At 48.0% G+C, this 11997-nt stretch overlaps 1 protein-coding gene across 3 annotated transcripts in view; it reads left to right on the top strand.

The window, feature by feature from the left end:
- Nucleotides 1-1745: 1745 nt before the first annotated feature.
- LOC105565920 (tubulin-specific chaperone cofactor E-like protein) overlaps nt 1746-11997 on the top strand; it is a 21462-nt gene continuing 11210 nt past the window's right edge. For 2 of the 3 annotated variants that reach the window (XM_012019504.1, XM_012019503.1), the window contains exon 1: nt 6474-8020. In XM_012019504.1, the coding sequence (XP_011874894.1) occupies nt 7967-8020 (54 nt within the window). In that variant the 5' untranslated portion in view covers nt 6474-7966. Of the gene's footprint in view, nt 2116-6473; nt 8021-11997 lie in introns of those variants that run through there. The other variant, XM_012019505.1, reaches the window with a different exon arrangement.

Here is an 11997-nt window from a genome sequence, read left to right as displayed (position 1 = left end):
TTAAATTATTAAAACATTATGTATACATTTCTTCTATACGTATGTTAATAAAGCCGACAAGTTTCCTCTACAAAATGGCGGTTGATTAATTCTCTTTGAAACTAATAACCATTTTGCTTTCAACACAATCCTAACGGTCACCCTTTACATACACGGAAAATTGTATATGTGTCCCACCTGCGCCTAGATTCATACAGGAAGGCATCGGTGATTCCTAGTGTACGAACATTGTCTCGGTAGCGCAACGTCTAAATTCTTTGTACAATGTGTAACCCTTTCACTCTCGATCCTCCTCGCGTTTAAATTACGCAGCCCGTCCGTGCTCGAGGATGCGATCGCGCGCAGCGTTCTTCTAATCTTCGCACTTCCGTAAGTACAAGATAAGAGCGCGGCTGCGCCCCGCGCGCAACGTATTATGTAACCTCCTTGCGTGGCTGTGTTTTCCTTCCAGCACGCCCGTTTCTGTCCTCCCCTTTCGCGCACGCTGGACTTTTAAATTTGCGCCTTTCGCAACATTCTTCCTCGCCATTTTCGCGAAGAATAGAGACGACTACGCGCGCGTACATGCGGTTGCACGTGTATTCAAGCTCTGGTATTGTATCGATATTAGACCAATATTGCTAACTAGACGTATTGGCTAAATTAGAGACCCTGTAATCAGAGACTGGCCGTAAAGCCCGTATCAGACTACAGACTCCCGACTCTGACTCGACTACTGACTCGGACTCCCGACTATGATTCAACCAATCACAGCAAAGCACCAGCCGACCCTGACTGCCGACTCGGGGATAGACGCCACTCTAATTGGTTGAATCATAGTCGGGAGTCCGAGTCAGTAGTCGAGTCAGAGTCGGGAGTCTGTAGTCTGATACGGGCTCAAGAGCTCGTCAAATTCCCGCGAGTGAGGGAGAAACAGGCTATCTCACTCTTCTACGATCGTAGAATCGTAAGAGTTGGTTTTCTCTCACTCGCGGGAATTTGACGAACTCTTGTGACCAGTCTCTGATCACAGGGTCTCTAGGCTGAATAAGAGAAAGGCGTCCATCTTACAGTATTGGACCAATACTGCCCAAGGAGAACAAAAAGTCAGGATGATGTCAATTTGATGTCATATTGGCCAAAGTTATGTCAAACTTTGATAAATTTGATGCCATATTGACCAAAATTTGACACAAATTTAGTCAATATGACATCAAGTTGACATCATCCTGACTTTTTGTTCACTTTAGGTGGGAATACCAGATTCACATTATTTCCCAATATGGCGCCCGACGTACTGTGCTACTAGGGACTTATCGACTGCAAAATAGAACGTTTCTAGACGCAAAGAACACGTCGCAGATCAGACAAGATTTTTCACAGTCCCGGATCGGGTAAATAGATCTTTACGGGAAATTATCTCGCGATCTTTTCGCCAGTTGACAGGATCCAAAGTCCGCGTCACGACACGCGGTGTCGTCAGTTTTTTTATTACGTCGGTCTGCTGATAAATGCGTTCCATAATTAAGAAACGTACGAAACGTACGAAACGTCCAGTGGCTTGTCGGGAGGCGCGAGAAAACCCGGTCGCCCCGCTGTCAGGCCAAAGGCGATTGTCGCTCGCGGCGGAAGCGTGCGGCCGAGCCCGCGCGACCGTTCTCCAGCGCGGCGGGGGCCCACGTGACCGCGGTCGCGGGCATCGCGCACGCGCGCTGCGGTCGATAATGTGCGGTACGGGCGAGTACCGCGGGTCCCGCATCGCCTCCACCATCGCCGCCGCCTCCACCTCCACCGTCGGCCGCTCAGCTGTTTCTGTTTACTAAACAAAGGAGCCAGTTCAACGCTGGATGGCGAACGGCGCGTTCGCGCGCGACGCCACTCGTTCTCCGCACGGGACGACGACGACGACGACGACGACGGCGTACGTTCGAGTCCGCGCGACGCCGTGAAGTCGCTGGCGCGACGCGACGCGACGCGACGCGACGCGCGATCCGCGGGAGGGTGTCCTCGCCTGTGAGCGCCGTAGGCACGCATGCGAGGGAAATAAAGCACTCGGGGAGTGTGCGACTACTCCGGCGCACCGACCACGGCGTACGCGGAGCGGCGGCCCGAGGTCCGTAGGGCGGCGCGCAAACAGTGAGTAAAAATAAATAGGCGACGTTGGCGTCCAGGGCCAAGCGGACGCTCGTTCCCACCCGCCCGCGCGCCCGCTCGCTCGCCCGCCCGTCCGCCCGCCTGGTCCTTGACACGATTCCCGACACGCGTCGGGTTTTAACAACCCTCCGGGATTGCATGGGCGCGTATTCCCCGTAGCGACGGGAGCCTCCGCGCCTCCGCGCCCATACGGAAGCGGTGCGCGCTCGACCGCGCGCGCGTCGCTCGTTACGCTCGCGCTCGACACGCAACGCGGCCCGATGTCGCGTTCGCGTTTTTAGATAGACGACGCGGACACGGTCGCGCGCCCGGGTGGCTCTTTGTTCTCATTTTCCTTTTCTCTCTCTCTCTCTCTTTTCGACAAGAGCCCCGCCGAACACCGGGGCCGATATGGATTCTCGACGCCGCCGATACCGTTCGACGCATGTGTAATGGAGTCGAGATCCGCGAGGTCTTCTGCGTGGGATTCCCCCCTCCGACGGGACTCGTGTTCCTTGCACTCGCGAGCGCGTCATCCGAACGGTGGCGAGCGTAAATCGCACCGCCGCGGTTCTTGAGGAGGAGAGCCTATCGGCTCTCGCTGATTACACATCCGCCGAGCGGTATCAGCGATTAGATCTAATTGCAGGACGCTCGTCGGGGAGGCCGACGTGCAACTCACGTTGCTCTACAGGCTGATTCAGTTAATATCGGCGTCTCTCTCCGGCGCGGCTCTCTTTTTCACGACGGCTCACGGCGGAACGACGACAATGAAACGCTCACAATGGAACAATGACAATTTTACGAAAACCTATCGCGCAATTATTGCATATCGCGTAGGCGCGAGGCGTTCGGTTCTTTTTCTTCTTTCGTCGTAAAACAATAATGCATTTTGATTTCGGCGTCGCGCTATAGACGTAGCATAGTGTAACTAGCGGGTCCACTCTCTGTCGGCCCCTTTGATCTTTGCGGTCACGTGGTACTGCGCCATGCACTCGGGCAGGAGCCCAGCGACACTACCGCACGTACATATGTACAACTGTTCTCTCATTAGTCTGCCCGGAACAATGTCGGATGCGCAGATGGGATCGACGGAAAACGAAAGAAACGACGGAGTGGACCTACTGGTTATACCATAGTAAAACTAGTACACCCGCTCTCCGTCGGTCCTTTGATCTTTTCGGTTTCGATCACGTGGTATTCCGCCATGTTTTCGGTACAAAATCCTGTCGCACTGTCACACTGATTTCACACTACCACATATACCACATCCGTCTCATTGGCTCCACCAAAAAAATGGCGTTTAATACATTATATATAAACAATTATGTATATAATTTACAAGTATATATAATTACTAGTAAAATGTGTGGTAACATTTCAAGAAACTCTTTGAAATGCCGCGTTGTTCCACATATAAAAGAGAAAAAGAGATCGCAGAACACGCGAACGCGCGTCGTGCATGGTCGATTTCTGGCTTCTTATATATCTGCCTTTTATATCCGAATCCTCCTGTTTTGCAATGGGCTTGGCTACCGATTGTAAATCGATTGCACTATTTCCGTTTATGATCGCAACGGAGAAACCGCCTTTCCGTTACTTACGTTCCTTAAAACCGCGCACCGTTCTCCTTTTCTTCTCTCTCCCTTGTCCAGGAGACTAATTGTACACTGAAAAAAATTTCTGGTTGAATATGGACGAATCAGATAATTCCTTTAGGATTTACTTTAGGATTTCTGTAGGATTACAGGAATTCTGGTAAATCCTAAAGGAATTCTAGTAAATCCTAAAGGAATTATCTGATTCGTCCATATTCGACCAGAAATTTTTTTCAGTGTAGGACTCCGCCGCTCGCATGCGAGGTTTTCGACGGTTATCGCGGTTACGCGATTAATTCAGCGCTTTAAAATACGATGGAAATTATATTATTGCAAAGCGACACAATTATTACTAGGGTCACTCACTCCGGGCAAAAAATGTCCGCGGTATATTGCGTAATATTTAAACGAAGTAGAAAGTAGACGCCTACGATTACAGCTGAAATACATATAATTTATGTAATAGCTCGTACAATTTTAATACTCGCGTTAATAGTTAATAATTTGGGAATTGTTACGAATAGATAACGCGTCGGGGCTCGGCCGGTCTCCGCTCGCGTCATTGTATTTTAGCAGCTTACGCAACTGTCAGCGAGCCCGTTTACTGGCAAAGACGTCTCCGAACGCTTGATCGTCAATTGCGTAATCGAATTCCGACGTGGCAACTCAGTGTCTGCCGTGGTCGTTTAATTGTTCGACAAATGCCTACGACTGCACCTCCGTGGAAAGAGACTAATGCCCATTTTCTACGAATGCAGATTAACTTTAATCCCGGCTTAACTAAGTTTTTACCTTTTTCCAATTCCTGAAACTGGAAAAAGGAGAAAAAGGTAAGTTAAACCGAGATCAAAGTTAATCTGCATTGGTGGAAATAGACATAAGGCAGAGAACGATCCGCTTAAGTCTGTCTCAATGCACATTTCTATCAATGCAGATTAACTTTGATCTCGGTTCAACTTACTTTCTATCTTTTTCTAGTTTCAGGAATAGGAAATATAGATAAACCGTAAGTTAAACCGGAATTAAAGTTAATCTACATGAATAGAATTAGTTGGTAGAATTGGACATTGGTCGTAGGCGTAAGGCAAGGCAGGGAAAAACGTAAGTCGTATACAATAGCCTTTCACGACTCGCATTTTACTCTGCCTTGCCCTACGTCTACGACTAATGTCCACATCTGCCAATGTAGTTTACTTTTAATCTCGGTTTAAGTTATTTTCCATCTGTCTCCAACTCTTCGAACTAAAAAGAGATAAACAGAAAGTTAAACCGAGATTAAAGTTAAAAACTGCATTGGTAGAAATGGACATAAGACAGACTTAGGCCCGGTTTCACCAACGTCGTTTATCTTTTATCTTCGCTTAATTCATCTTTTGCAACGTTCGTACCGCAACCTTGGTAGCCGAAAGATTCCAAGGTCGAAATGGGAAAGTAATTCACGCGTAATTACGGAATTTCGCGCTGCTCGGTTCCGGCGCGTCTTAAAGATTGATGAACACCGTATATTTTAATCGCAATTAGCATTTACCCCGCGATATCGGCAATATCAAGATAAGTCGCGGATAAGAATGAGGAAAAAAAATACAGAATTTCCCACATTTTCCTCTTTCCTGTTGCACGATGAGAATCGTGCCGCCTCGCGCAACGTATATTTATTTCTTTATTTCTGATTAAATTACAAAATCGAAAAGGTGAAAGTCACGGCGCGGTGAGATCCGCAAAAATTTTTTGGAGAGCGCATTTTTAAGCGCGGAACGGCGCGGAACGTCGCTGAAGTGTGATAAATACGCAAATTATTCTGACATTTACGACGCGGCGCGGCGCATCGTTTCGAAACGCGTAGTTGCGCTTTAAGACGTGTTTGCGATCTAATCAGTTTCACGTTCCATTGACAGCAGTCCTTTCATTCGCGATGATTTAACGCCCTTGTGCAACGAAGTCTATCCTCGCGGCGCATTAAACAGCTTTTTTCATACAGTTTCAGCCGGTAAGATATTATGTAAACGAGAGAGAGAGAGAGAGAGAGAGAGAGAGAGAGAGAGAGAGAGAGAGAGATATATATATATATATATGCGGTTTGAGTTTCTTTATCGTAAAATTTTTGGCAAGAAATAATGCATCTGTGACTGTGTATCGCAGTAATTATTAATAATATGTGGTACGTTGTATCCTCGATATGTCTTCCGTTTGATGCCATCGTGATAAACGAGCCAGAACCGCGAGCAAATCGCGGATTTAGGTGCAACCAGAACGAATGTTCTCGTTAGTACGCGCTGAAGAAATCCCGCGCGCTGATACTGATTTTCCGCTTACGATAGCGTGACTCCGTAGGATTTTCTGCCGGATGAATATTCGAAACTTCCTGTTGCTCCTCGCGAGGTAAAGAAAGTGGATTCCACCTCGGGCATTTTCTGCAGGCGAGCATTTGTTTCTAACGCCACGCGCGCCGAGTGCAATTGAAATTGAAATCCGACAAGCGTACGTATTCAGATAAGTGAAAACAAGAGCGATAAGAGTGACTGAGTCATCCAGGCATCGGATTGACGATAGAGAATTAATACGCAATCACGGAGCGCAATATTTGTTGGTAAATACCTTCTCTGGTACCAATAAAACGCGAGCGCTTGCCAAAGCGTGACGCTTGAAGCACACTTTGTTATCTCGACGAGATAGCGGGGAACCTTGATTCGTTGAACGGAATTTCGTTTGTCACGCGATTTCGTTTGCGCGATAGTAAACGCGTTTCACGCGCTTTGTACACGTTTGACCGCGACGACCGTCGCACATACAGGTATTTAGCCGATTTAGCTGGTCAAACGTCGATTTCGCGAAACTCACTCCAGATAGAAATAAATTGATATCTGACGAAGCTAAATAGACAGGAAACAATAGACGACCAATTTCTCTTCCCCTCCGCATAACTATGGGGGCGCGTGATCAGTTGCAACTTGATCGTCTTAAATCGTACTTTTCTTAATAAAATTTAACCCCAACTTATTTAAAATACAGTAAATTAGTAGGAAAACGTGTCTCTTGAACTAGATAAACAATAAATATAATTTTGGCCGGTTAGATCGATCAAATACCCATATGTGCGTCGTCGCGGTTGACGCGTGGTATCGCCCGCATAAAGGCTAACGTTTCGTCTGTAACGTAGCAGTGAGCTGCCGTTAAAACGCGCGGCTCCAGCACAGACTTCTGTATACTTCTGGACTTGCTACCAACGACACGCCGATGCCACACACTACTTTATTCACCTAACAAGACATGGCGGAACTCTTGTCTCACTTTTCGGCTCGAAGGTAAGGGCTGCGTTCGGAAATCATCACCCGAGTGCCCTATGTGTGTCATTTTATCTTGGTTGCTCACCGAATGGTAAACGAGGATAAAATGATACACCGGAGCACTCGAGTGACGTTTCAGCGAACGCAGCTGAGCAGTCCAGTAGTATGTAGAAGTCTGTGGGCTCTAGCCGAGCTGAAAAGGGAGCAGCCCGCAGCGACGTATAGCGTTCCAGTGAACGGTCCATCCGGTACACACCAGGTGCTCCAGAACTACTGCGCGGAGCGCTTTGGCGGAGCGCACGATTGTTCCGTAAACGTCGGGCCGTAAACAGGCTTTGATCTCGCGCGCTTGAAAAATTAGCTCTGGAACGAGACTCGAAACTTGACTGTTCCGCGAAAGGAGGCGGAGATTTGCATCTACCGAGGGATCTACGATCGAAGTAATCCGCGCTCTTCCTCGCCGCGATCTTCTTCCACGCGGCACCCCGTGTATATCTCTTCTCTCCTCTCGTCGGCGCCGCTTTCTCATACGCATCGATTTAATTGCCGTGCGCCGATGCGAGGCGTTTTTAGGAGTCGAGAAGGGAACCGAGAGAAAGAGCACAACGTCTAATTGTGTAGAGGACTCTTCCAAAGTTGATTGTACGGCGAGGCAAGCGGGATCGAAGATGTACCGCTTATCGATTATCGCCGACAACGGCATCCGTTGTGCGTCTCAGAATCTACAAAGACGCGCAATTGTCCATGAGTGAACTCATCTATTTGCTATTTTCATTTGAATCGACAGGTCCGTCTCTTCAAATATCAAAGAAGGCACTCCGTTATCTGCGCATCTATGCGACGCAGATGCGAGTGATAAGAAACGCGACGCTCATCCGCGTCCTTCGTAACTCTGTCGCTTTTTGAGCTGCGCATTTAACGTAATTTCAACAATTACGTGACGCACGAGGGATATCTATCGCGCTCCGGCTGATGGAACTGCGAGCGACAGCGACTTCGGAGTCCGCTTCGCCCAGTGCAACAAAGGTACGGACAGAGGCGGGCAAAGTCTGGGGGATACATAGGTATACCCGGTACGTGCATTCACAATGCGCTGCCGGGTCGCGCGAGCAGAGCGCACGGGCAACCTTGAGGAGGCGAGTAATATTCCGCGCGGCTCTCGGCCGCGCATTTGCGCAGCAGAGAAGCGGGCCGGACTCTCGTCAATGTTTCCTCATCGGTTTTTCTAGAGGCGAGGCGGAAAAGTGGCGTTCCGCTCCGGCGCGTTTTTCGCGCTTTTAGCTCTCATTTCGCGACCGGTGAAAGGACAGGCCCGCGCTACGGCAAAGCTCCCTCGCTTACCTAATCCGTTGTTTCATTTCCGCGATGCAGCGTCCCCCTGGGAAGAACAAAAGGAGGAGACGGGGAGGGAGGGAGAGGAGGCGACACAGTGTTTATTGCGCTCTGCAATGTTTAGCGACGGCAGACTTTGTCATTCTCTCTCTCTCTCTCTCTCTCTCTCTCTCTCTCTCTCTCTCTCTCTCTCTCTTTTTACAAACGGATCTCTTTTGCGGATACGAGTGTCTCGCAAACAATTAATAAAGTTACTTTACTGCATTGTTTGTATTTTGCACAATGACTTTTCGTATTTTCTGTTAGATACAACGCAGCTAGAACGAACAGCCAGACCATTAGGAATGAATTCACGTAACGGATCGGTTGTGCAAAACCTAAACGTGAAAATATACATATATATATATATATATACTCGCCAGAGCCTCTTGCACTCGACGACTCGGTTCCGTTTCTTTAAATTTCGAAGGTTTATCGCGCCGTCAATTGCGCACGTGAATTTATTATCGTCCTTACACGCTTTCCGACCCCGGAATCTCCGGAGTGTGGAAGTGCGAGAGGATAAATCTAGCTTAAACGTCCTACGTCCCGACGGCAATGCAATTTGCTCGCTCTCCGTTTCGGGGAAATTAATTCACGCGGCAATATTGCGTGTGATGGACGACTTGGGACTTTCAGAACTCCCTTCGACTGGATTATTATTATTTTTTTAATTCTGATTGCGGCGTTACGCCTTTTTTTGTTCCGAGAGAGGGGAAAACGCATTTACGCGTACCATCAGGCCGGTCCTGGATGGTTATGCCGGACTCACCCGTGAAGCGAGAATACCAGCTAAAAACCCCTCTCTTTTGGACCATCCTCCGCACTATAGACGAATCTCCCTCGGAACCGCCTGCGAAGGCATTCTTCAAGGAAGCGGCGTTACGCCTACGTTTCTCTCTCTCTCTCTCTCTCTCTCTCTCTCTCTATATATATATATATATATATATATATCTCCCCCTGTCTCTCCTTGTCTCTCGACTTGCGAGGGGAATCACGGAGAAGGTCAGCCGCGTCTTTTCCGGTGCTCACGCATCGTGCAAACGCAACCCGACTGACCCACTGCGCCGACGATTCTCGCTGACATTTCGTAACCGTCACCACTGGTCGTATATTTAGCGTTACGTTACGCGTGGCCACTGCATAGAGACAGAGATAGAGATCAACATCATCAGACACAGATCTCAACATCAACATCGAGAAAGCCACTCATCAACATCTGTCTCTGTGACAATCATCAACATCAACACAAAAGAGATATTATTCATTATCATTAATCAACATCAATATTGAGAGAGATAATACATCAAGAGACATTTCATCAACATCGAGACACGTTCATCAACATCTAGAAAGATGCCGTTCGCGAACTGCATACGCTATAACTACGTGCCTATCAATGTCCTCTCTGTCCGCAGTTTTCTCCTCGTATAATTCTCTCATTTCGCCTGGCTTAGTTTCTCCGACAGGCAGGAACGAGACTAGCTAAAAGAAATGCCTGGTGAATACACGTGTCCACCGGAGCACCTCTTTTATTCAATCGCGGGTCGTTATTTAATTTTAACAGTATCAATGCTACGTGAATCTTCCGCGACAAGTTAAATCGTTTTCATCGCAGCACGTCACGTTCAACTTGTATTTGTATACTACTTCTGCCAAGAGTTAGCCCACGTTTCATCATCAGTGCCTGAAGTTTAACATTTACAATTCTTTAATCCTGTATTATTATATGTTCCCTTTTTTTACGAGAGTTGTAAAAGCGATACACAAACTTATAACTTATAAACTTGAGTGGCTTTGGCCACTTTTTCGGTACTTGTTTATACTGTGCAAATTTACCTTAAAAATTTTAATACCTATAATATATAAGAATCATAAAAAATAGAAACATGGCAACAGGTATTTAAAATTTTAAGGTAAATTTGCGCAGTATAAGTAAGTAACGAAAATTGGTCGAAGTCACCCAAGTTTACGGTACTCTCTAAAAGTCAGTCAGTGGATCATAACTGAAAACAGTGAATATTCACTGATTCACAGTCAACTAAATTATACACATTCACTAAATTATTCAGTGCTGTACTTATAACTGTTTTCAGCGATAATGCACTGATTGACTTTTAGAGAGTACGTTTGTTTCTTTTTTATCAACGTTTCATGTGCATCTGTGAAATCGTTTGCGCCCCACGTAGACTCCAGCCTGGAGCTCTCGAACACTCTCGCACCTCGCTTTCGGCGGTCGCCAACAAAACTATCTCGCGAATCGAAACACATCTGCATCCAGCGTGAAATTACACAAACGTAGAGAGTGAATCTTGGCTCGTACAATCGTACTCCACTCGCGCGCGGCTTCCGTAAATCGTAAAAAGGCTGTGTTTAGATCCACGCACGCGGCGCGTTTCACTCTTGCTTTTCCATTTTATCGCCGCGCTGCCGCGGATGTACGCGCGATTTGTAAGTGGCGTGATTTCACGGGCGAATCCAAAGCGCCGCGCGTTAAGCAACACGCTCGGGAAACACGCAATCGTTATCGTCGTGCAAATTATTCCCACACGTGGGCGATTACGGTGAAAAATCCTCACCGCGCGGCTCTTGCCGTCATTTTACGCGCAAGCGCTTGCCTCGCGATACTCACGTTCTCGACGGGGGTAAATTAATTCCAATTGCGTATATTTTATTTATTTTTTCCATTTCATCGCGTGCACGCGTCCGCAAGACCGTCCGACGTAACGCGCGTTGCGTCGGCCGCGTTTCCCGCGGCGGCGGATTCGCTTTACGACAGAAACGGGGCGATCCTCGGAGACGTGTCCACTGACCGTTGCGGACTTTCGCGACTCCCGGTATCCCGTTGATAGAGCAACGCGCCTTCGTCACGACTCCAATGCGCCCGTAACGCGGTGCAATGCACGAGAGGTCTCGCTAGAGACCCTCTCTTTCTCTTTCCTTCTCCGCGTTTCTCTCTCTTTCTCTCTCTCTCTTCCTCGCGAACGCGCGCGAAGCCGCGGAGCGGAGAAAGTTAATTTCGCATGGCCGTTGAACCGATATCGCCGCTATTACGCTCAGGGGAAGCGGAGAGTAACCGCGGTTAGACGCGGTTAGACCAATTTGCCGGCTTCTAGGCCAGTCACGTCTTATTCGATCCGAGCCGAGAGCCGTCCGCTCGACGTCGATCAACCGACGCCGCCGTTCGCGCGCCCGTCGGATCGAAACTAGCGCATCCCGAATTAACCTCACTGATCGCGCTCGCTGCTCCAGCCGCCTGCGCCCCAGCGTCGCTTATGCCCGTTCTACACCTAGGAATGATCCTATTTGTGGCTCATCCGAGTGGAGAAGCTGACACGGGCATTTTAATATGACTGTCATACTTAACCACGTATGGTTTTTGTATGATTTCACTATGATTGTTAACCATCTTCTTATGTAGAAATGGTACCAGAGTCCATAAACGGTCTCAGTACGACGATCTTTGTCCATTTATTTACTCATTCGGATGAGCCACAAGTAGGAACATCCCTAGGTGTAGAACGGGCATCTCATGTTCTCCTGATACTTTGCCATTTTCTCGATTCTCGATTTTCGCGATTTGAATTTGGAAATTCTCGGAAATCCAATTCTTGGAATTTTAGATAGTGCCA

The sequence above is a fragment of the Vollenhovia emeryi genome, unplaced genomic scaffold (assembly GCF_000949405.1).
Source record: "Vollenhovia emeryi isolate VEMERY1.0 unplaced genomic scaffold, V.emery_V1.0 DF939148.1, whole genome shotgun sequence".
Classification (NCBI taxonomy): Eukaryota; Metazoa; Arthropoda; class Insecta; order Hymenoptera; family Formicidae; genus Vollenhovia; species Vollenhovia emeryi.
The sequence above is the reverse complement of the archived record's forward strand: the minus strand, read 5'-3'. Positions and strand labels throughout refer to the sequence as shown.